This window comes from Miniopterus natalensis, chromosome 2, assembly GCF_054644295.1.
Source record: "Miniopterus natalensis isolate mMinNat1 chromosome 2, mMinNat1.hap1, whole genome shotgun sequence".
NCBI classification, from domain to species: domain Eukaryota; kingdom Metazoa; phylum Chordata; class Mammalia; order Chiroptera; family Miniopteridae; genus Miniopterus; species Miniopterus natalensis.
Genome location: NC_142082.1, coordinates 105663123 through 105688046, shown reverse-complemented (window position 1 = coordinate 105688046; position 24924 = coordinate 105663123). Strand labels below are relative to the sequence as shown.

At 37.9% G+C, this 24924-nt stretch overlaps 1 protein-coding gene across 4 annotated transcripts; it reads left to right on the top strand.

Annotated features, from left to right (window-relative positions):
* The first annotated feature begins 47 nt into the window (after positions 1–47).
* Positions 48–24191, top strand: CCDC77 (coiled-coil domain containing 77). 4 transcript variants are annotated; one of them, XM_016224888.2, is made up of 13 exons: positions 48–122; positions 2978–3029; positions 5985–6038; positions 7809–8052; positions 9745–9887; positions 14554–14650; positions 15752–15824; positions 16952–17043; positions 18287–18435; positions 20944–21163; positions 22431–22556; positions 22649–22801; positions 23818–24191. In XM_016224888.2, exons 3-13 carry the CDS (start codon positions 6001–6003, stop codon positions 23962–23964), a joined length of 1482 nt encoding a protein of 493 aa, XP_016080374.2. In that variant the 5' UTR covers positions 48–122; positions 2978–3029; positions 5985–6000; the 3' UTR covers positions 23965–24191. The 4 variants fall into 4 exon arrangements, with proteins under 4 accessions (XP_016080374.2, XP_087670597.1, XP_016080371.2 ...); XM_087814471.1 differs by having other exon boundaries at positions 2978–3045; positions 5986–6038; XM_016224885.2 differs by lacking the exon at positions 48–122 and having other exon boundaries at positions 2909–3029.
* Positions 24192–24924: the final 733 nt, after the last annotated feature.

Genomic DNA, 24924 nt, shown 5'->3' with positions numbered 1-24924 from the left:
GCAGTCCTTGTAAACTTGCGGGCTATTGGACGGATTCGTGCACGCTCAGTGGCGCCGCGACGCTCCCTGATTTAACTTCTGTTTTTCCGTTGGGTTGCGTGACTCGGCGGCGTTAGTGTCGCGTGAGTATAGTTTCGGGTTTCGGAGGAGGGAGCTAGGCTAGGGGTCTCGGGGAGGGAAGCCCTGGGGAGGGGAAGTCACTGTGGCAGCTGTGCGGGAGCGAGGGATGTGAGCCTGAAGTGTGCGTGTGTGGGGGGGGGGGGGGGCGGGGGGGGGTCATCAGGAAGGCTGGGGACCGGAAGAGGAAAGTTAAAATATGCAAAGGGAAAGATTTCGGGGTGCTGGAGCCTTGGGGAGCTGTAGCGCTGAGAGAGTCGAGAACGGGGTGGAATTGAAAAAGGAGTAGGAAATTAGCTCGTCCTGCAGATGGATTGCGGTATTCCCTCGCCCCGCGCTAATCTAGTTAAGCCTCAATTTCATTTGTTAAATTGAGGGATAATAAAAAATACTTAACAGAGTTGTGGGCGTAGATAAAATAAATGTCAGAGTGCTAAACAAATGTTGATTGTAGGTAGGCCGGCTATAAAAAAATATACCTAAACAAGGGTATCGCGGAGAAGGAGAAGGAGAAGCTAGGTGGAACGCAGTCATTTATAAGCAAGGGTGTTGTCTTTTTTGGGGGGAGGGGCGGAGGGCGATGCAATAAAGAGTAAGGCACAGTTTCTACCTGCAAGGAACATGCACTGTCATAGGAGAAATGATAGCAACAAAGAACTCCAATATGTTAACATTTAGAGAATTACAAGTGCAGTTCTTTTGCAGTAAGATCATTTTGGATGGAGAGACTCAGGAAAGAGGTGGAGGAGGTAGTATTTGAGTTTTTATATACAGACTGGGTTTCATTAAGTAAGTTATGAGAGTGGAGGGAGCTATATTCCAGTTGGAGAAACAAAGGCATGGAGGTGAGAAAGTTTTCTGGAAACCGAGGGTATGGTTAGGGGAGTACAGGGAAATAAGGCAGGAGAGATAGGTTTGTCCTTAGATAGAAAGCAGTGACCTCTAGGCTGAGTTTGATTTAATGCATTTGGCTCTGAGGAGCTACTGATGAATTTTATTAGGTTTAAGAAGGTAGTCCAGGGGAAACCAGGGGTGAGTAGATAGTGAAGTCATTGTAGTAGAGTGGGTAAGAGGATAGCGAGATCCTGAATTAGCATGGTTATTGTCGAGGTAAAATATAGATGATTTTTATATGGTTGAATGAGAGGGTCAAGAGAAGTAGTAATTAATGAATTTAAATTTTCAAGTCCAGGTTGCTTGGAAGATGCTGAATTAGTATCTAAAATAGGAAAGTCAGAAGGAGCATGTTTGGATGAAAAAGTTGATGTGTTAGGTTTAGAAAGTGTTAGTTTTGAGGTGCTAAAAAAATACGTGACTTGAGTGATTTTTTTTCTTTTTGTTAAACATGTCAAACTTCAATGGAACATATAGGTGAAAATGTCCATTATGTAGTTGGAAATTCAAGCCAGGAGATTGAAAGAGATCTATTTGTTCATTCAACAAGTAGTTGTTACTCTATGTCAGGTAGTGTTTTGGTGATAGAGGTAATCATAAAAGCAGTGAAAATAGTGACATTTCCAAAGAAATGGATAGAGGAAATAGTAAAGAAAATTGAGAGCCCGGCCGGGTGTGACTCAGGCCCGGCCAGGCGTGGCTCAGCGGTTGAGTGTTGACCTAGGATCCAGGCGATCCGGGGTTCGATTCCCGGTCAGGGCACATGCTCATGTTGTGGGCTGCAGCAGATCAATGACTCTCTCATCATTGATGTTTCTATCTCTCTCTCTCCCTCTCTTTTCCTCTCTCTGAAATCAATAAAGATATATTAAGAAAAAAAAAAAGGAAGTTGAGGACAGAACCTTTTGAACCAAGGGAAGAACATAGTCTGCAGTTACTGAGTACCTATTATGTGTCAGACTCTGTGCTCAGCCCTTTAATTCATTAGTTCACTTAATCCTTACACTAACCTTTAACATATGTGCTATTTTCCCTATTCTTTAAGAAGTAACTGAAGTTTAGGGAGGTTAAATAACTTGCCTGAAGTCACGCAGCTAATAAGGGACAAAGCTTTGACTCAAGCTCAAGTCTGTTTGATTTCAGAGCCTACACTCTCAACTACAAAGCAATATTTTTTAAGAGGGTGGTCAGCATTGACAAACATCCAAATCATGGAGTGACTTGTTGGATGGTAGATGGGAACCTAAAAGAGTAATTGAATTTATTAATTTGTATGTTCGCTGACCAAGAACAGCAACTTTAGTTCAGATGTTGTAGTAGAAGTCAGATTGTTAGAGATTATAAAACAAAATAAATGTGAGTGTAGACAACTTTTTGTAGATGTGCAATAGTCTGGAAGGAGAAGGAGTGAGACTGTCTTTGAGGGAGAAGAGATTGCAGGTTGTTAGAAGGCTGTTTTAAAGTTATAAATTACTCTTAAATAGTTTTAGAACAGTGATATTTGTCTTTAAAATGTCACCCATATTCATAAAATGGAATGTTATTTGGCCATAGAAAGAATGAAGTACTGACACATGCTACAGCATGGATGAATCTTGAAAACATTATACTGAGTACAAGAAGCCAGTCACAAAAGACCACATACTGTATGATCCCATTCATATGTAAGTCCATAATAGGAAGGTCTATAGAAACAGAAAGTAGATTAGTGGTTGCTTAAGGCAGGGGTGGGATGGAACACAAGGGTGATGGCTAAAGAATGTAGGATTTCTTCTTGAACTGATAAAAATGTTGTACAATTGACTCTGGTGATGATTGGATCTACCTGTGAATATACTAATCATTGAATCATACACTTTAAATAACTGAATTGTATGGAATGTGAATTATATCTCAATGAAGCTTTTATAAAAAATGTTGCCTGTAATCCTCTCATACCAACCCAATTACCATTTTTATTTTCTAGGTTGTTTTCTACAAGAGGCAGATTGGCCCAATTTGGAGTTTTGTAGAAGCACGTGAGTTTGAAGAAGGAAAGTAATCTTTTAAAGAAGAGAATAAAAAGAGAGATGGCATATTTGAAGGGTTGGCTGGTAGAAGAAAGCAGATAGAATGACAAAAGCAGGAACATTTTTTAGCTAGATTGGCTAGTAGAAGAAAAAGATGTTGAATAGAGTCAAATTCATATTAAGGATTAAAATTATTTATTTATTTTAAAAAATGTATAGAGTCCTGACCGGGTAGCTCAGTTGGTTGGAATGTCATCCTGTACACCAAAAAGTTGTGGGTTTGATTCCCGGTTAGAGCACACACCCAGATTGCAGGTTCGATCCCTGGTCAAGCTATATAAGGGATAGAACTGATTGATGTTTCTCTCTTACATGGATGTTTCTTTCTCTCCCTCTCTCTAAAAACAAAAAAAAACAATAAAAACAAAAAGTATTACCCAGCTGATGTGGCTCAGTGGTTGAGCGCCTGCCCAGGAACCAAGAGGTCATGGTTTGATTCCCTTTCAGGGCACATGCCCAGGTTGTCTCTCTATCTGTTTCCTTTCTCTCTCTAAAAATCAATAAAAACATGTTTAAAAAAAATAAATGTACTGAGCTCCTACTATGAACCAGGCACTATTTTAGTTAGTGGGAGTGCAGCAGTGAACACAATAGATAAAAATGCCTGCCCTTAATGAGTTTCCACATACCAGTGTAGGAAGTCAATAAATAAAATATGTCAGGTGGTAATAAGTGTTGTGGAGAAATGAAAACAGAAGGTGGGTGAGGGAATGCCAGAGTGTCAAGGAGGACTTCACCAAGAAGGCGACGTGCAAACCCTGAAGGAGAGGGAGCAGGCCATATATAAATGGGAAAAACGCATCATAGAAGAGAACTGCAAGTGCAGGAGCTCTCATGTAGTTCACCTGGCATGTCTGAAGAACAGCAAAAAGGCCAGTGTTGTTGGAACCACGAACAAGGGAGAGAGTAATAGATGAGGTCACAGAAGAAATGGGATAGCTGGACCCATGTAAGATCTTACATGCCTTAAAGACCTTAGCTCTCTGAATAAAACGAAAAGTTATTGGAGGTCTTTGAGCAGAGGAGGTTTGTGTTTTGATATATTTTAAGTAATCACTTTAACTGCTTTGTTGAGAAGAGACTGCAGGGCATGGAGGGGAAGCATCTGGGCAAGAGATTATAGTAGGTTGGACCAGGGCATTATTGACATGAGTGGTTGTCAGATTTTAGATATGTTGGTGGTAGAGCCAGTAGTATTTGCTAATTGATTTAGTATAGCATGTAAGACGAATAAATTTTTCTAGGATTGTTGTCCTAAACAACTGATGGAATAGTGTTAGTCTTTACTGGGATGTAGAGTTCTGAGAAAAGGTCAGATTTGGTGGTAGGAGGTATATGTCAGGAGCTCGGTTTTGGATCTGTTAAGCTTGTGAGACCTGTTAGACATCCAAGTGGAGATATGAAGTAGGTGGTCAGATATGTATGAGTAAGTGGAGGGCAGAGGAAGGACTGGAAGTAGGTGTATACTTGAAAACCATGAGACTTCATGGGGTCACCAAGGCAGTAAGTATAGATAAAGACAAGGAAGAACTGGCAGTGACTAAAAATTAATGACCTGTGAGGAGGAGGAGAACCAGGAGCATGAGGTGTCCTGTAAGCCAAATGAAAAAAGGGTTTCAAGGACTAGGGGAGGAGGCACTCTAGAGTTCCTAGCAGGAAAATGGTTATAGAATTAACAATAGTGGTTATCTCTTCACACTTTTTCACAAAAATCTTCCCTAAAGGACTAAAGATTGTAAGCAGACATATGCCAGGTAGAACACAAGAACAGAACATTACAATGTCTCTTTTAAATAATATATTTTTATTAATTTTTAGAGAGGGAGAGGGAGAGAAACATCAATGTGACAGAGAAACATCAATCAGTTGCCTCCCACACCCCGACTGGGGATCGAACCTGCAACCTGGGTATGTATCCTGATCAGGAATCAAACCAGAGACCTTTTGGTGCACAGGATGACACTCAACTAACTGAGGCACATTGGCCAGGGCTCCATCGTCTTTTGACTGGTTCAAATCAGAATGGATTAACAAAGTGTGCTTGATATGAAAGCTTTCCCCAAAACTAATTTTAAAAAACTTCCTCTCCCACTCTTCTTTCTCTTCTCCCTCCTTTACCTTGGTATTCCTTCCCTGAGGTTTTTCTTCCCCTAAATCTCTGTGATAAGATTGTTTACAGGAATTTAAGATCTAAGCAGCAGTTCTCCCTTTCAGGGTCAGGCAGTGTCTTCTCTTCCCCCTCTTCTTCATCCCAGTCATGTTACCTTTGCCTTTCTCTTTCCTAAGCTCCAAGGGCTTTTTTTTTGCTTCTGTAACTTGTTTCCTGAGCCTATGCAGCCCAGCTGGCTCACTTCTGCTACCTCTGTAGCTTTCTAAATAAATGGAGATTGTGAATGAACCTTTTAAAACTTACAAGTGATATTTTTCTTTCTCTAAGATAAAACAGTAGATACAGCACACCAAATAAAGATAATATCAATGGCTTTGTATTCATCTTAAATTTAGCATAATGGGTCCTCTACCTTAACTTCCACTTACTATCTCTTGCTTATTAGAAATTTTCTGCATCTCCCTCTCCTATAATTTCAGCAAAAAGATTATAAGTTTCTTTTGCATTGTTGCAGATAACCGTCATAGTAAGGAGCCTTTTCTTTTTGTGTTTAACCATCCAAATATTAAATGCCATTCTGATTTTATTTGGAAATAATGACAGAGAATACCTTATGAAAATTCAAAAGTCATAGAACTTCAGGATTCAGAACGACTTTAAAGAATAGTACTACATATTAAAACATCACCTTCTCACCGGCTGGCACACGAAATGTTGGAGAGGGAACCAGTCTGTATGTTCTGTATTGGTTTGTCATCCTGCCCTCTCATTCTGAATTTTTGTGTGTTTGACAGGTGTGAAAAAGACAGCATGAACTTTACCCCGATGTGTACCCCTGTCTGCAGAAAGTAAGACATTTGCTTATTTTTTGAGTTGTTAAAGAATCAGGACTTCGACGAACCAACATCACCGCAATTAATTTAATTTGAAAAAAAAATCAATACTTCTGGAGCCTTAGTGCAAGTTAACTTAGGAACTAGAAGGGTTTGGGAAGCATACTTCCAAACTCTGGATTTGAACTATATTAGACTCATTTCTCTATTCCTATTAAATGCAATTCAGATTAAAAAGTATGACATAGTAAATGGTAATAACAGAATCCAGACAGTTTGAGTGGGCATTGTTGGGTGCATCCCAGATTTCAGAGGAGACAACCAACATATACAGGCGACTTCAAATTCCGATTCTGCTGTCACCTTGCTGCATGACACGTCTTCCTCATCCTCACTGCCACAACTCTCATCTGCAAAATCGCAGATATACCTCTTAGTTCATCTACTAGCCTATTCCCTAGAATTGTTATAAGGCAACTGCCTTGGAAAACATGAAACATCGAGTAAGATACTATTTCTGTTGCAAGCTTTTTTTTTTTTAGATTTTTTTAATTGATTTTTAGGAAGAGAGGGAGGGAGAGAGAGAGGAGAATGTCGATGTGAGTGAATTATCAGTCTCCTGCATGCCCCCTACCGGGGATCAAGCCCACAACTTGGGCATGTTCCCTGACTGGGAATAAAACCAGCAACCTTTCAGTACATGGGGTAACACCCAACCAAATGAGCCACACAGGCCAGGGTTCTCACAAGCTTTTAATGATTGAGACAGTACTAGATATTTTTTCCTTTATGGTAGCTGAAACTACTTTATTTTTTTAAATTGTCACCTGAGGATATTTTTTCCATTGCTTTGCAGAGAGAGTGGGGGGGGGGAGGAGAGAGAGAAACAGAAACAGAAACATCGATGTGAGAGAGACACATTGATTGGTTGCCTCTCGCGTTCACCCTGACTAGGGCTGGGAATGAGCCTGCAACCGAGATACGTTCCTTTGGCCAGAATTGAACCTGAGACCCTTCAGTCTGCAGATAGATGCTCTAACCACTGAACCAAACTGGCCAGGGCTGAAAGTACATTCTAATACCTCTCCTATACATGCTAACTTATTAAAAGTGCTGACCATAATCTTCATTAACTACAACTCTGGGCTTCTGGTATCGTGTTTCTCCACTCTGCTGTCTGTTTTGTTACCTTGTACATTGCAATCAGTTTGCTAAAATGGATGTTTTCAGATGAGGGTTTCTTCACTTCTGCATCATTTATTTTCTAACTTTGATTGTTTTAGCTTAAAAACACTTCTTGTCCAAACTTTGATTACCCTTAGATCTTGTTGGGTCTTGTTCTGTGTAATTTAAATGTCTCCAATGGTAGAGATTAGGATCTGATGTGGTTGTGTAGTTAGTAACTCGGCTATATTTTCTAATGCTTACTCTTACGTAATGTTACTATCAACATTTTCTTCTGTGTCACCTTGTGCATATGTGCATGAGTTTCTCTAGAACAAAAGGAATTGCAATTTTACTGGATTCTGCCAATTCATTACCTGTAGTTTCACTAAGTTACAGTTCACCAGCAGTGTATAATTGTTACTGTTGGTGTATGTCTTGTGGTATTAAGTTTTCTAACTGTTACTGTCTGGTCTTACTTTATATTCCATTTTTTTAAATGAATTTTAAAAATTCATTAATTATACGCACTTTAAGAACATAAACCTTTTTTATTTAAGAAATTATGTTTTATAAATGTTTAGAAAGTTTAATGAGTATGTCCTTTCTAATTTCACATAGGCCGACAACTTTTTCCAAACATGATGCTGCGTGTAGCCTCAGTGGTTCTACCAGGTGGAAGGGAGTATCTTTCTCAGATTCAGTGGAGTCAACTCCTTTGCCTTCCATTGAAGATCGTCTGGCTGTTCTCTGCCCTTCTCAGGAGCTTCTGGAATATTATCAAAAGAAGATGGCTGAGTGTGAGTCAGAAAATGAGGACCTGTTGAAGAAACTGGAGCTATACAAAGAAGTTTGTGAAGGCCAGGTAAAAAAGAGATGATGCATGCCCTTTTAGGACTCTGGTGAAGTGTTGTCATGACTGAGAGAAGATCTAGAAGTGCCAGCTTGTATCACAAGCCGATATTTTTCAGTTCCCTTCTACCCCAGCCTGGCTACCTACCCTTTGAGTCCCTCATTGGACCATAATCCCCCCAAACTGCTCTACCTCTAAAATCTTAAACTCTTACATCTCGGTCCCTCTTATACTTCTAGTTCTTTCAGCCCCGTGCAACTGACTTTATTATTACCTCCATGGCTCCTTGACTTTTCAGTTTTCCAAATGTTGCATGTCAGTTTCTGACATTATGTCCTTCCCTTCTAACCTGAACCCGTCAGGCTTCACTTTGGTAATAGCTGTACTGCCTGCACATGACTCCTCGCTTATTCTTTTGCTCTACTTGCATAGCTAAAACCCTAGCTATAACTGAATCCTACTCTCCTGGAGCAGGGTTTGCCAACCTTGGCCTATCAACATTTTGGCCTTGGTAATTCTTTTTTTTAAATATATTTTTATTAATTTCAGAGAGAGGAAGGGCAAGGGAGATAGAAACATCAGTGATGAGAGAGAGTCATGGGTCAGCTGCCTCTGGCATGCCCCCTGCATCTTACTAAATGGTATGATTGCCTATAATTCTGCCCAGCTCTTATATTCAATTATTTAGTAAGTTCTGTTGATTCTGCTTCCTAAATATCCCTTAGTCCATTCAAACATCTTCATCATATTGCCTCACCACTAGTTCAAACTCTCATTATAGCTTACCTGCATTATTGCAATATCCTCCTTAACCAGTATCCCAGCCTCCAGTCTTATACCTCTTCAGTCTGCCTCTTGCTTTTCACTCCATTAATACTGAAATACTTGTAGTTGTCCAAACATTTAAGACTTTTTGATGGTTCTGTATTTACTGTTCTCTTTCCTGAGAGTACCCACCCCCATCTTGTTTCTAGCCGTCTTCATCTTTCAAGTTTCAATTTTATTTTTTAATCCTCACCCAAGGACATGATTTTTATTGATTTTAAAGAGACAGGAAGGGAGAGAGAGAAACATTGATCCATTGCCTCTAGTATGAGTCCTGACCAGGCATTGAACCCACAACCAAGGTGTGTGCCCTGACTGGGAATTGAACCCGCAACCTTTTGGTGTACGGAGCGACACTCCAACCAACTTGGCCATCCAGCCAGGGCCAAGTTTCAACTTTTTGATGGTGGTCTCTGACTTCCCAAATAGACTTGAGAGATTTTATTCTTGCTGTACTTTCCCCCTCTACTATTTTACCAGACATATTTCTCCTTTAAATAATTATTTTATTTTAATTGTTTACATGTCTGTCTCTCCACAAAATTCCTCTGCTCTAGGCAGGAAAAATACCTTTTCTTCTTTGTGTTCTAAAATTTCATAATGCTTATTGAATAGAAGGCATTTTTTAAAAATTGTGAATAGAACAGATGAATCATCTGGCATTCTGGATTCTATAATCTGTAAAAGGAAGATATAAGAGCTTTAACATTATATGCAAACATCATACACACCCTGTAGCTTTTAAACTCAAGTCTATATACAACTTATTGTCATTTGAAGTCTGTATTGGAGTAACCATTCACATTGTAATATTTCTACAAAAACTCACTTTCCATACCCAATAAGAGAGATCTTTTCAGCTAGTTTTTCTTTTTTTAGCACAAACTAGAATGGGATTTGCAGCAGAGGGAGGAAGAGATTGCTGAATTGCAGAAAGCTCTAAGTGATATGCAAGTCTGCCTCTTCCAGGAACGGGAACATGTTTTGCGTCTCTACTCAGAAAATGACCGGCTGAGAATCAGGTACCAAGTAGGAGAAGGGAAATGTGGGAGTTATATATCTAAATTAAGATAAGATTCTCTGTGGTAATTCTCTTAGGTTGTATTTCCCAGGAAAAAGGCTGAGATGGAGATTTTGCCTGCAGGATGGTTAGTAGGGAGGCTCTCAATAACATCTATGAGGAGACTTGAGCAGGGAAGAATTTGGACTGTGACACAGTGGTAACAGAAGCTTTAGCCATCCCTGTAGGGAGCTCTGAGACTGGAACAACCTTTCAGAGGCAAAGTAGTCAGACTTTTGTACCTACACAGTGATTGGTCAGTTGATGTAGGCTGCCGCCAGGGAGGGGGTATAACCTTGAGAGAGGCAGCCCTCTTCAGCCAAAGGCAGTTCCTGGAGAAGGACTCAACAGCTAAGGGACAGCTGTGTTCCACATCATCTACTATAGTACACTTTTTTTTTAAAATAATTTTTTATTTGTTAATTACAGTTGATGTACACTGTCATATTAGTTTCATGTGTACAACCCAGTGATTAGACATTCATATAACTTATGAAGTGATCACCCCAATAAAACTATTCCCTACCTGGCACCATACACACTTTTTACAATATTATTGACTATATTCCCTGTACTATATACACATCTCATCACTGATCTGTAACTACCAATTTGTACTACTTAATCCCTTTACGTTTTTCACCCACCTTTCAAACTCCCTCCTATCTGGCAACCATCAAAATATTCTCTAATCTATGAGTCTGTTTCTGTTCTGCTTGTTTATTTTATTCTTTAGGTTCCACATATAAGTGAAATCATATGGATTTCTCTTTCTCCGTATGATTTATTTCACTAAGCACAGTACCCTCTAGGTCCATCCATGTTGTTGCAGATGGCAAGATTTCATTGTTTTTTATGGCTGAGTCATATTCCATTGTATATCTGTACCACTTTATCCATTCATCTATTGATGGACACTTGGGTTGCTTCCATATCTTGGCTATCATAAATAATGCTGCAATGAATATACCGATGTATATGTCTTTTCTATTTAGTGTTTTGGGTTTCTTTGGGTAAATACCCAGAAGTGGAATTGCTGGATCAAATGCTATTTCTGTGTTTAATTTTTTTGAGGCACCACAATACTGTTTTCCATACTGGCTGTGCCATTTTACATTCCTACCAGCAATACACAAGGGTTTCACTTCCTTCATATGCACATCAACACTTGTTTTCTATTTTTTAAAATAATAGCCATCATAGTGGGTGTGAAGCAGTATCTCGTGATTTTGATTTGCATTGCCCTAATTAGTGATATTGAACATTTTTCATATGCTTGTCATTCATATATCTTCTTTATAGAAATGTCTATTTAAGTCCTTTGACTATTTTTGAATTGGATTGTTTGTTTTATTGTTGTTTAATTTTAAGAGTTTTTAAATACATTTTGGATATTAATCCCTTATGAGATGAGTGATTTGCAAATGTTTTCTCCCATTCTGAGAGTTGTCATTTTACTCTGTTGATAGTGTTCTTTGATGCACAAGTTTTAATTTCCATATAGTTCAATTTGTATATTTTTCCTTTTGTTGCTTTTGGTATCATATTCAAGGAATCATTGCCTCCAGTGTCACTATTTTTTCTTCTAAGAGTTTTGCAATTTTAGCTCTTACATTTCAGTCTATGATCAATTTTGAATTACTTTGTGTACGTGTTGTTTGATAAGAGTGCAACTTCATTCTTTTGCATATGGATATCCAGTTTTCCCAGCACCATTTGTTGAAAATATTCTTTTCCCCATCTAAGTTGAAAATCATTTGGCCATATATGTGGGACTTATTTCTGAGCTCTTTGTTTTATTGGTCTATATGTCTGTCATTATGCCAGTACCACACTGTTTTGATTATTGTAGCTTTATAGTAAGTTTTGAAATCAAGAAGTGTGAGTTTTCTAACTTTGTTCTTTTTTCAAGATTGTTTTGACTATTTGGAGTCTCCTGAGATTTAATATGAATTTTAGTGTGGATTTTTTTATTTTTGCAAAAAGTGTCATTGGGATATTGATAGGAATTGCATTGAGTCTGTAGGTTGCTTTGGGTGATATTGACATCTTAATATTAAATCTTCCTATCCATGGACATTGATGTCTCTCTATTTATTTGTGTTCTTCAGTTCCTTTCAGCAGTGTTTTTGGTATAGAAGACTTTCACTTAAGTTAATTCCTGAGTATTTTGTTCTTTTTGATGCTATTATAAATTGAATTCTTTATTGTTAGTATATAGAAATGCAATGATTTCTGTATGTTGAATTTGTGTTTTCCTACTTTGCTGAATTCACTTACCAGTTCTAAGAGTTGTGTTTTGGGTTTTGTTTTGTTTGATTTTTTTGGTGGAACCCTTAGGGTTTTCTAGATATCTTAGGGTTTTCTACATTTTTGATCATGTCATCTGTGAACAAAGATAATCGTACGTCTCCTTTTTCAGTCTGCGTATCTTTTCTTTTTCTTGCTTACTTCCTCTGGCTGGCACTTCCAATACTATGTTAAATAGAAGTTGCAAAAGTGGGCATCCTTGTCTTGTTCTTGATCTTAGAGGAAACTTTCAGTGTTTCACCATTGGGTATGATGTTTGCTGTGGGTTTTTCATACAGGGCTTTTATTTTACAGAGATTGTTTTCTAGCTTGTTTAAGGGTGTTGAATGTTATCAAATGTACTTTTTGTATCAATTGATGATTGTATATTTTTCCCCTTTCATTCTGTTAATGTGGTGTATTGCATTGATTAATATTTATGTTGAACTGTGCTTTCATTCCAGGAGTAAATTGCACTTAATCGTGGTGTATGATTATTTTAGTATGCTGCTGAATATGTTTTGCCAGTATTTTGTTGAGAATTTTTACATCGATGTTCATAAGGGATGTTGGTCAGTAGTAGTTTTCTTTTCTTACATTGTATGCTGCCCTCATAGAATGAGTTAGGAAATGTCTCTTTTTCAGTCTTTAGAAAAGTTTGAGAATGATTGGTGTTAGACCTTTAAATGTTTGGCATAATTCGCCAGTGAAGCCATCAGTTCTAGGGTTTTTGTTTGTCAGGGTTTTGATTACTCATTCAATCTCCTTAATAGTTTTAGCTTTGACCTAATGCAGAACTTCTTTTCAACTGAAAGCTCATCTTCCATATCACTTGATATATGGGTCAGAGCAGTATTTGAAAGTATAGAATATGTTGTCTCCAGAACCTGAAGAGTCCTTCCCAGCATTATGCTTCCTTCTTGGTGATGGTAGGTGTGAGGTGCAATAATTTGTCCTTTACTTTGAAGGGAATTTTCTGGCATGCCTAGAACAGACCCCTAAAACTTCACTGATGTGCTTTGTAAGGTTTACCTCAAACTCTCTGGACCCCATATATCTTACCATGGGTCCTAATGCTCTTGCCATTTCTTGTCCAGTTTGATTTAATATCATATCACCAATAGTGAACTAATGTAATCTGTAGAATGGCCAGATCCTGGTCGCTTCAGACTGATTTGATAGAGAGCAGAAAAGTTAACATGGTCATAGAGAAAGACAGAAGTATGCTGGACCTGGACCAAAATTCCATTTATTACATGATTCCCATATGCCCCAGTGCCATGATAATGCTTCAAGTCACCAGGTATCAATGTCAGCTCAGACCATATATCTAGCAGTCTTTGAAATGCTTGGGTATTTCTTTTTCCCCATTGTACAGTTACTTGAATAAATGGCCATAGACCCTTTGGGGAAGGACCAGGGGTATCATTACCATGTACACTTGCTGTGGTGTCACCAGGCCCTACCTCCTGGGAGACCCAGTTCTTCCTTCAGGTAATAATCTCTAGGTTTCAAAACTGGCTGAGGTGTGGAAAATTGAGTCAGAGATTGTGATTTTACATAGGGGCCTTCCTCCCTCTTTGATTTATTTTAATTGTTTAAGCTATACCCTGTTAACCCCATCTGTCTTACTGCTAATATTATGTTCTATAAATCATCTCCATATCACTGGCTCTGAAATCTCATTTTAGAGTTTGCTTCCTTGGTCCATATCTGATATAAACTGTCTTAGGTTGGGTTCCGTGGAAAACAAACTGCAATGAAATGTACTTGCAGGAGGTTTATTGGGGAGTGTTTTCAGGAATAACTACTTATGAGGGAATAAGGAAAGTCTGATTAGGCAGAAGTTGAACTGTGATTCATTTACAGCCAGACTCAGCCAGTGCCACAAAGTGCCATAAAGTTGCGACAAGAGGATTGGGCTTTTGTAACCCTCCATAACCAGACACTCGGTACAGGCTGTCCCTTGGCTAAGGCAGTTCCCCTTGACTGATGTCAGTTCTGGAGAGAGATTCAGCTGTGAGCCATCAGCCTGCAATGCTACTGATAGTTGAGAGAATGAACCTATCATTTTGGATGAGGAGAACCTAAGCAGTGTACCCTACCACCCACTACAGTGTTTTTCTAGAACCAACTAAGAAATTAGTTTCAGACCCCTTCTCTCTGAATTCCTAAATATATGTACCTGATGTTTTCAAAATTAGTGCTGAGGTCTAGATAAATCCTATTCAATTTTAATTTGAGGTTACCATTTTTTTAAAAAGTAAGAGGGAGATCCTTTAAACAAAAATTTACTTACTCTGGACATAATGTGTGCTTACTCTCTATGAGAATTACAGGGAACTAGAAGACAAGAAAAAGATTCAGAATCTCTTGGCTCTTGTGGGAACAGACACTGGAGAAGTGACCTATTTTTTTAAGGAGCCCCCCAACAAAGTAAGTAATCTTTGGTATAGAGAGCATGGTAAACGTGGCTTTTACAAAGTACAGTCTCAGGTCCATAATCAGAGCCATTTTGGTGCTTGCTAAAGAATTTAGAATGAGAATTAGTTATCATACTCCCATATCTACCTAAGTTCTCAGAGCATTTTCTATAATTATAAAATGCTTTATGATTTTATTCTTTTTCTTCAAAATTCTTGGGAAGTAGCATTGTTTACCCATTTCACTACTTGGAAATCTAAAGCACAGAGGAATAAATGTTTTGAATGAGATTAGAGAGGAAAGTTGGGATCAGACTTAAGTTTCAATACTCAAGTTTCTTTATTAATCTTTGTTTATACTGATTACAAAAATAATGCATAGTCTTTATTAAAAACAAACACACAGACATCTGTATCTCATAAAAGTGGCAGTTTCACATGATATATATATCCCAGAGATAAAGCTGTTTTTCCATTCATATAGGAATATATGAGTATATATTATTTACATTTTTTTACTTCTCAAAACAGTACCCCAGTGAGCATCTTTATACATATCTATATATGTATACTTCTGTGTTTTTATTACTTTCCTAAAGGCCCTTGTCAAAGACCTATTTATTTATTTATTTATTTATTTTCCTCACCGGAGGATTTTTTTTTTCCATTGCTTTTTCAGAGAGAGTGGAAGCGGAGAGAGAGAGAAACACCAATTGGTTGCCTCCCACACATGCCCTGAACGGGGCTGGGGATCGAGCCTGCAACCAAGGTACATGCCCTTGACCAGAATCAAACCTGAGTCCCTTCAGTCCTAGGGCTGACACTCTAGCCACCGAACCAAACTGACAGGGCAAGACCACTTTTTTTAAAAGCAGATATTACTAAATTACCCTGAAGATTTTGTTTGTCTGTTTTTAGTTTATATCACCAACACTGGGTTTTATCCAGTTTGTTACTTTGTCTACTTTGGTCATATGTTTGACATTCTTATATGAATATATCAATTTTGACCAATTTAATTTATGAATAGTGTTGATCTGTGGCACTAAAGCTCAAAAGTGAAACATTACATATATAGGAAGGCTATTTCTATACCTTCTTTTTGCTTTTTCAGGTCAGCATTCTCCAAAAGACTATCCAGGCTGTAGATATATGTGAACAGAATGAATCATCAGCTTTCAGAGCAGGTACCAACCATATTATACGTTCTCATTGGTGCAAAACTAAAAAACACAGTGCAAATAGGAATTTTTTCCTACTATACAATGATAGTGTTCATAATGATGCCCCTGGTAAGCTGAGATCTTACTGAGGTTGTGTTTTGGTTTGTAGTTTTTTTACCTTTCCATGGTGTTTGTTTATTTAGTTAGTTAGTTATTTTGTTTGTTTTATTGATTGATTTTGGGGAGACAAGGGGGAGAGAGAGAGAGAGAAAGAGAGAGAAAGAAACATTGATTTGTTGGTCCACTTATTCATGCATTCATTGGTTGCTTCTTGTATGTGCTCTGACTGGGGATTGAACCTGCAACCTTGGTGTATCGGGATGACACTCCAACTGAGCTACCCAGCCAGGGGTCCATGATGTTTTAATAGAGTAGAAATAAAGAATATGTAATTAGCATGCTTACTGTGATAAGTCGTAAAACAGACTTAGACAACTCCTAAAAGCACAGAATATTACTTAGCCTCTCTAAGCTTCAGTCATCTTATCTTTTTCTTTTTTAATGGAAATCTTAATTTTCTTTCTTTTTTTATTGATAACTGACAATATAACATTATATTAGTTTCAAGTGTACAACATAATGGTTTGATATTTGTATATATTACAAAATGATCACCACAGTAAGTAGTTAACATTACCACACACAGTTACTAATTTTTATTATTATTCTGAGGACTTTTAAGATCTACTCTCTGAGCATAAGCTTCTTTAATTTTAGTGTTGCTTATTTTAACAGTAATTTTTGTCTTTTACAAGCTGGGTGATACATCATAATCAAAATGTTCAGATTTTTTTTTTATTCCTTACCCTTTCTGATTAAATAAGATTTTACAAAGAAAATAGACATGTCGAAGGAAAATTTAGTAGTTTATTCTTCAGAAAGATGGATATTATTATTCAGGTGACATCCTAGCAGAGTTCCCTTGATTCCTATTTGAAAAATTAAGCACTAAAGTTATTGTATGTTTTGCTTTTTCTCCATTTCCTTCTCTTTTAGGTAAATGAAACTGAACTCCTATGCAAAGGTAATGCTGATGCTCAAATAGCAAAAAGCTAAATAAAGGTCCTTATTACTTTTGTTCTCTATTTTAGATTCTAAAGTAAGCAAAAGAAAACCAGCAATGAGAGAGAAGGAAGAAAGTTCTGAGCAGTACCAAAGAGACATACAAACACTTATCCTGCAGGTAAAGAACTTACTTTGGCAGACCAGAACAGTTTCTGCCCATGAGCTTAGCTCTGCGTGCCATGCAAGTATCTCCTTGTATACATGTTACATTTAGGCATCATGTGATTAATGAAATTGAGGTTATTTCTACTTTACAAAAGCTTTTATTTTAAAACCATTATTCTGTGTTAACCATTCTAGAGATGCTATTCTGAACCTTCATTTCACTCAGCTTATATGCTAAGCTCTACTCAACAAAACCATCTTACAATAAGAATTCCTTTTGTGGTTGCCTGGGGGATACACAAAGAGTTGCAGTTGTCTGTGCTGGTAGATCAGCCTTTGGGGGAACATCAGTTTATTTAGTGCATGTTTTCTAAGTCTAGGAAAGTAATGGATTATCCTCTTATCACCTGGTAATAGTCTGTCATTTGTAACCATGATTTTTCATCTAGATTCACTCAAGCTTCCGTCATTATCAGGGGGACTCTGTTGATTTAAATGACATTTTTGTCTTTGGCCAGTACTGTATCTCCATTTGTAGTCATGACAGCCAGACTCAGAGAAGGAAATTACATTGTATTCATTTTGCTTCACTTTTTAAATGAAAAAACGAAGAAAAGAATCATTCTATTTCTGTGCAACTAGGGAGTTTAAAAGGAGACAGTGCTAAAAGTTTAAGAAGGGAGATAGTGAAGAGGTGAGAATCAGGGTAGGGGAAACTGGGTTTTCTCACTTTCTCTGTATAATACAGATGCTTTGCTCTGTGTGTAGCCTAACCGCATTTATAAGTCACTAAAGAAGAGGAGCGTCCATTGAGGCTCTTCTTCTTTTATCTTGGTGCCCTGCTTTTGTTTTTTTTGTTTGTTTGTGGTTTTTGTTTTTTTGTATGTGAATCCTCACCAGAGGATATTTTTTTCCATTGATTTTCTTTTTTTAGAGAGAGTGGGAGGGAGGGGGAGACAGAGAAACATCAATGTGGGAGAGACATGTAGATTGGTTGCCTCCTGCATGCACCCTTACCCGACCAGAGATGAAACCTGCAACCCAGGTATGTGCCCCTGACGGGGAATCGAACCCTTGACCCTTGAGTGCATAGGCGGATGCTCGAACCACTGAGACACCAGCCAGGGCTTTTTGTGTTTTTTGTGTGTTCTTTGTTTTTTGTTTTTTAATTTTTCTGGAGAAAGGCTAACTTTTAGAGATAAGGAAAAAGAGGAAGCAGGGCAGGAGTGGATACCTCACCCTTTCTGCCTGTCTAGGTGGAAGCCCTGCAGGCTCAGCTGGAAGAACAGACGAAGCTTTCTAAAGAGCAAGTTGAAGGGCTCATGGAGGATAGACGGATCCGCATTGAAGAAATACAAGTTCATCACCAAAGAAATCAGGACAAAATCAAAGAACTTATGAAAAAGTGAGTGTTCAAAAAAGCTGCACCTAACAGATTTAAAATTTTTTTGAGTGGCTTAAAATTAAGTCCTGTACACTATGCTGCTAAAAGTATCAGACACCCCTGCCTCTAGGTAGGTAGTATCTGGACTTTTCCAGGAATGCTGTTGATTCTTTTCTTGAAGAGCTGGTAGGTATTTGACATGCTTCGTTTAACCCATTTGAGTGCTCCTGCTTGATCTTAGCGATTAAGAAATGTTCTTTTATCCACTGATAGGTTAACTGACTCAATACAGTAGGACCCTTTTCTTCTGTTTGGCCCTTCATGAATCTGGGAAGATATGGCTTTCCATACTCTCTGTACTCACTGCTTTTGTAAGTTATGTTCTTGTTTAAGTTGTTGCAGTAGCCTGAGTGTTCTTCCTATCACTGATTCCTTTGTATTCATTCTGTCGTCTTCCTCACTGTTACTAGTAGCTCCTCCATTAGGCCTTATCAAGTGCTTAAAAACATTTGATAGTTCCCTGTTTATCTTACGATAAAACCCTGATACCTTAGCATAAATTATTAGGAACTTCATCTGGCACTAAATTAACCTTTCAGTCTCACTTCCTTTTCTATTGCTGTAGTTCACTTTGTTCTTCAGCCTAACTAATAATATCTGTTGTTTATGGAACACTCGCTATGTGGCAGGTATCTTGCTATGCAGTGTTACTCCTCTGAAGACTTCCCCAGGCAGAATTAAAATTTTCCTCCTCCACATTCCCTTAATGATTAGCATGCTTCTGTGATGACACTTATCACCTATTGTAATTATGCCTTTGTTCCTGCAGGGTCTTGCCCTGTGTGCATAATAGGCACACAATAAACATCTGTTGAATATTTGGTGATGCTTATCAAGTTGCTTCTAACTATCTCTTTTCTATGTTAAACATCCTACATTTTAAAATATTTTTTCATGTTATATTCTTTATCCCTTCATTGTTTTTTTATTGTCTTCTCAAACTTTTCTAGTGTCTCTTCCTCCATTTTAAAATGTGATTAAAGTTGGATGTGATACTCAAATTAAGATTTCTGACCAATGCAGGCTAGAAAATGCCTTATTTTAGGTATTTTGTGCTTATGCATAATAGCACCTTTGCTTTTCATTGGATTTTAATTGTTTTTAAGGGAACAGTATTTTTACTTGTCATAGTAATTTGTAATTTTATATCTGTCTTCCAGAATATTAATAACCATCCTAGTTTAGCATCATCTGCATATCTGAGCACATGATCAGTTCCTTCCATTATGTCATCCTAAGGATATTAAATGTCATGAAATCCAAGGCCATTGATGACTGCCCTTTGGGTGTCACTTTCAAACCATTTGTACATTAACAAGACCATACTTTCCCAGTTTGTAATTGAGAACATAATGTAAGATAGAATAAAATAACTCATTGAAAGCAAGAGGTAAGCTTGTGGTAACTGAATCAGTCTCCCTTTACACACACACACGCACACGCACACACACATTTTTCAATTTGCTGACAGTTCCTCTACTTTGTGACTGGCATTATGCTATCATTTTTCTCATGAAAAGAGCTAAGTGGATCTGACATTATTGTTCAGCGGAAATTTATAGTGACTACCTCACAATATTTAATACTCTTTGCAAATAGTTTGATTATTTGATACAGTATTTTTCTAGGTGTTGGTATTAAATTGATGGGTTGCTTACTTCTAGGAATATTCTTTGTTAAAGATACAAACATCATTTTTCTATTTCTAAATCTCAGGAGTCAGCAGGAATCTATTTAGTACCTTGTGTATGTCTATTAGTTGCTACTGTTCTAGACAGTTTGGTGGTAGCAGGGCAAAAATATATATGATAAATAGTATATGCTTTCATTCAGGTTGGAAAACATGCATATTGACATGAGAGTTAAAACATGAGAGTTTATAAACAAGTTGAATTATAACACAAGACACTAAACTTAAACTGATAAGGAATGTCAGACAATGGAGAAATTAAATGGCCTGAAGCTGTCGAGATGACTGCATAGAGGAAGTTAACTGATCTTGAAAACAAGACAAGATTTGATATTGGGCAGTTTACATGTAGAGCACAGCATAAACAAATATAAAGCTGTTCTTGACATTTTAGAGTTTGTATTAACCCTCAGAACACCATGAGTTACTTCTTTATTGTAAAGTCTAGTGCCTGGGAATAGTCCATACTTATGCAGGCTATCTGTAAATATTTCTGTAGTCCTAATAATTGTATAATATGAAATTAGCACTTGGCAAAATATCTGTAAAGACCAGCCTGTGAAACAGTGAGCATGGGTAGGTACATTACATTTTATCCAGTAAAACACATTGGGTTGCCAGTGATCAGATTAAGCATTTTTAAAAAACTGCTAATAATATTTTACAGAATTTTTATATTGTACAATTTTTAAAGAACCTATGTCTTTCTTTTGTTTGACATAACTGTCGTGTGTGCTGCATAAGCATCTTCATGTCCACATTTGTACTTTCTTTCATAGTCTCCATCACACCCAAGAATTGCTCTATGAGAGCACCAAAGACTTTTTGCAACTCAGATTTGAAAACCAAAATAAGGAGAAGTCGTGGATGCTTGAAAAGGATCAGTTGATGTCAAAGATTAAGCAATACAGGGTACAGTGTAAGAAGAAAGAAGATAAAATTGGAAAAGTTTGGCCAGTTGTTCATGAGAGTCATCGTAAACAAAATGAATATATTAAGGTAATTTCTGTGTATTTACAGAAATTCTTTCTTGTTTTTTCTGCAAGAATTTGAAAGAACTCAGAGAATTCCAAAGAACCTAAGAATTATCATACAAGATCCATTCATCCAGGAAGCTGATGTAGCAACAACCTCAAGAAACAGGTTTCAAAGAATAGCTCATCTTTACAATGTTTGTAGATTTAGAAAATGAAACGATTGATTGATTCATTTATCAATTGATTAATCGATCAATCAATCAGTTGATTCATTTCATTCAATAATTTTTTGTTTTTGTTTTTTTAAATATTCTTTTATTGATTTCAGAGAGAGGAAGGGAGAGGGGGAAAGAGAAACATCAATGATGAGAGTCATTTATCAGCTGCCTCCTGCATGCCCCCTGCTGGGGACTGAGCCCGAAACCCGAGCATGTGCCCTGACTGGAAATCAAATCTCCATCTCCTGGATCAAAGTCAATGCCCAACTGCTGAGCCAAGCTGGCACAGCAACAGTTGTTCTTTGTTATTCTTATTTTTTTTTTGTAATCCTCACCAGAGAATACCTTTCCATTGTTATTTATTTATTTATGTATTTATTTGTGTAGTCTTTATTGATTTCAGAGAGAGGAAGGGAGGGAGAGAGAGAGATAGAAACATCAATGATGAGTCATTGATTAGCTGCCTACTGCACGCCCCCTACTGGGGATCGAGCCTGCAACCTGGGCATGTGCTCTGACCAGGAATCTAACCGTGATCTCCTGGATCCTAGGTCAATGCTCAACCTCTGAGCCACGCCCGCCAGGCTCCATTGACTTGAGGGAGGGAGGGAGGGAAGGAAGAAAAGAGAAACATCGATTTGAGAGCGACACATTGATTGGTTGCCTCCCATGTGGGCCGTGACTAGGGCAGGGGTTGAACCTGCACCCCAGGTATATGCCCTTGACTGGAATCAAACCCACGACCCTTCAGTCTGAGGGCCGACACTCTAACCACTGAGCAAAACTGGCTAGGGCCCGGCTATATTACTCTGCTTTACTTGGGACAGTTCTGAACTTCATTATCTACTCTTCACAGAGCCAAAAATATTTGTTTTATTTTAAAGGATTTCTACTGTGTACACTTTAGAAAAAGGCTAAGACAATCCTCTTTCAGACGTTCTCCAAAGTTCCTTACTGTCTTGTTACTGAACTCATTTGTACTGGAAATCCTTTCATTCCTTCCTTTCTTTACCTAAGTGCTGTTTGAATTACCTAAGTTATAGAACTGAGTGCTGTTGTTTTTCCCTGCAGTCCCTAAAAGATAAGTTAATACAAGAGAAAAAGCTGTCCAACATGTACCAAGAGCAGTGCATTTCCCTGGAAGAAGAACTTGCCCGAATTCGTGAGGAAGAGGGAATGAGGAGAGAGATCTTCAAGGTACAAAATTCTCTGCCACTTATGTGGAAAGTCAGATGGCTCAGGAAATGCTTCCCTCATTTTCATATGCCTCCCCATTTCCCTGTATTTAGGATCGCTCTAACAAGATGGGGAAGCGTTTACAGGTAATGAGAAAACGCTATGAGGCCTTGGAGAATCGGCGTATCTTGGAAGTAGAAGGCTTTAAGACAGATATTAAGGTTCTCCGGCAGAAACTGAAAGACTTGGAACAAATGCTCTATAAGGTAATTGCTGATCCTGAATTACTAAAAGGGAGGAAAGGGATACAGATGAGAACACATGGTTGTGAGGGCTCCTCAGAAGGAAGATGTGCTGTTTCCCTGAGGTAGGTACTAATGGATCAGCACCCTTTAAGTCTCACTAAAACTGATTTAACAAGTACATGCTAGAGGGAAGACAAAAATAGGTTGAAATAATTGAATGACTGCATCATTATACTTTTCTCTAAACTAAATTTAACAGAAATTTTCATCCCTCCCAATTTAGTAGATTAAAAGAACTGTTTTTTTTACAAATAGGGAAAGTAAATAATTGAGTAACAAAGTAATTTTTCCCTACCAGACACAGCTTTTTGTAGAAACAAAGTTGCCTCAAAAGCCTACTTACAGAGATTTAACCAGTTGTCTACATACCCTAAACGATCACTATGTTCCAAAGTTGATTGTAAAAAAGAAGAGGTACGCGCTAGCCGGTTTGGCTCAGTGGCGAGAGCATTAGCCTGTGGACTGAAGCATCCCGGGTTCAGTTCCAGCCATGGGCTCGTACCTCAGTTACAGGGTCCGTCCAAACACCCTGGTTGGGGCACGTGTGGGAGGCCACCAATTGATGTGTCTCTTTCACATCAATGTTTCTCTCTCTTCTCCCTTCCACTTTCTCTCAAAAGCAATGGAAAAAAATATCCTCCCTTAAAGATAAAAAAAAAAAAAGAAGAGGTAATTTCTTTGGCAAATTTACCAGTGATGTTTTTGTTGTTCTCTTTGCTCATTGTTGTTTCTTAATCTCTATCTTGAGGCTCCTTTACTGTTCTATGGGAAAGCAGAGTGTCTCGTGCCTTTTCTGCTTTAATTTGACTCTACATTACTATCTTTTAGTCACTAAAACTAAGGATTGGATTTACCTTATGTACCAAATGTCTCATAAAAAGGAGCCAGCATAGCCTGGTCTTTGTGACTGATTTCTTTCCTCTGGCATATGCTGTAATCATTTATTCGGTTTGGTTTTGTTTTTTTCAAATCTCTAGGCAACATTTAATGCCCGGGGAAACCAGGATCTTGCCATTTTGTGTGAGGTTCGTGACAGCAATAGACGGGCACATAAGATTCAAGGAGAACTGAAGAGCCTGAAGTCCAAAGTATTTGGTCTGGAGCATGAACTTAGACTCTGTTGATGTTTACTTTTAGAAATGGCCCTTGTCTGTAATGAGTCTATTTTCTGAAATCTGAGAAAAATGTCATCTCCCAGAAACTGCGGGCAGAGTTGACTAGAGTGGCAGTATCCATTATTATAAAGACAGGGTGAAGAATCAGGGACCACTAAAAAAGCCATTCTTGAATGCTAAACTTTCTATTTTTTTCTGTCCTATTAACCTTTTTTGTTTTGTTTTGTTTTGTTTGGGGGGGGTGTCTGAATTATAACCTGAATTACTTAGAGATGTTCTCACGTTATTTTTCCCCATTTATAATGGGAGAGTTTTGTTTTCTAAGAAGACAGTGACCATGAAAACTTAGGAAGAGAGGATATTTGCTGTGACCTTGCTGACTGTCATTAGGAGGAACACTTCCCTTGAGGAGAGAAAGGCATCCACCCAGATTGCCCTTCTCCTAGGCAGAGAGACAACTGTGGAATGTGAATAGGCAGTAATTCTGCTACTTAACTTTCTTCAGTCAAGAGCTCTGAGGTCTAAATTACTTTTATGGACACTCAAACTCATGAAGTTTCACCAGAGGGCGATAAGACCCTGCTCTTAAGCACAATGTTTATCTAGGAAAATAAAGGTGCCACTGTGGTTAGTATGAGTAAAACTTAAATGATCCTTGTAAGAAAAGTTCAGTATTGTACCAATAACATGTTTTTTTAAAATAATGTATATATTTTAAATTAACTATTTTTCAATAAAATATATAATTGAAAATATTCTCTCTGAGTTTTCTATAATTTTGTGGTAAAATCACGTTTATATTTTGTTAATGACTCTGTTTACTTACTTGGCCCATGGTCTCTACAATCCTGTACAAGTATTAAAGTTTTCCTAAATGTATCCCTTGAAGTCATCTGCTGTTGGAGATAGCAAAGATAGTACTAAAGATGATGGCACTAAGATTATCCATTTTTTCCACCTATATCCTCT

What these genes read in the sequence shown, in the direction of transcription:
- CCDC77 (XM_016224885.2), top strand. Translation starts at nt 2,926, where the DNA reads ATGTTGCCTGTAATCCTCTCATACCAACCCAATTACCATTTTTATTTT. An exon ending in TGTACCCCTGTCTGCAGAAA is followed by an intron (nt 6,039 to 7,808) that starts GTAAGACATTTG and finishes AATTTCACATAG; the next exon opens with GCCGACAACTTTTTCCAAAC. An exon ending in TGAGGAGAGAGATCTTCAAG is followed by an intron (nt 22,557 to 22,648) that starts GTACAAAATTCT and finishes CCCTGTATTTAG; the next exon opens with GATCGCTCTAACAAGATGGG.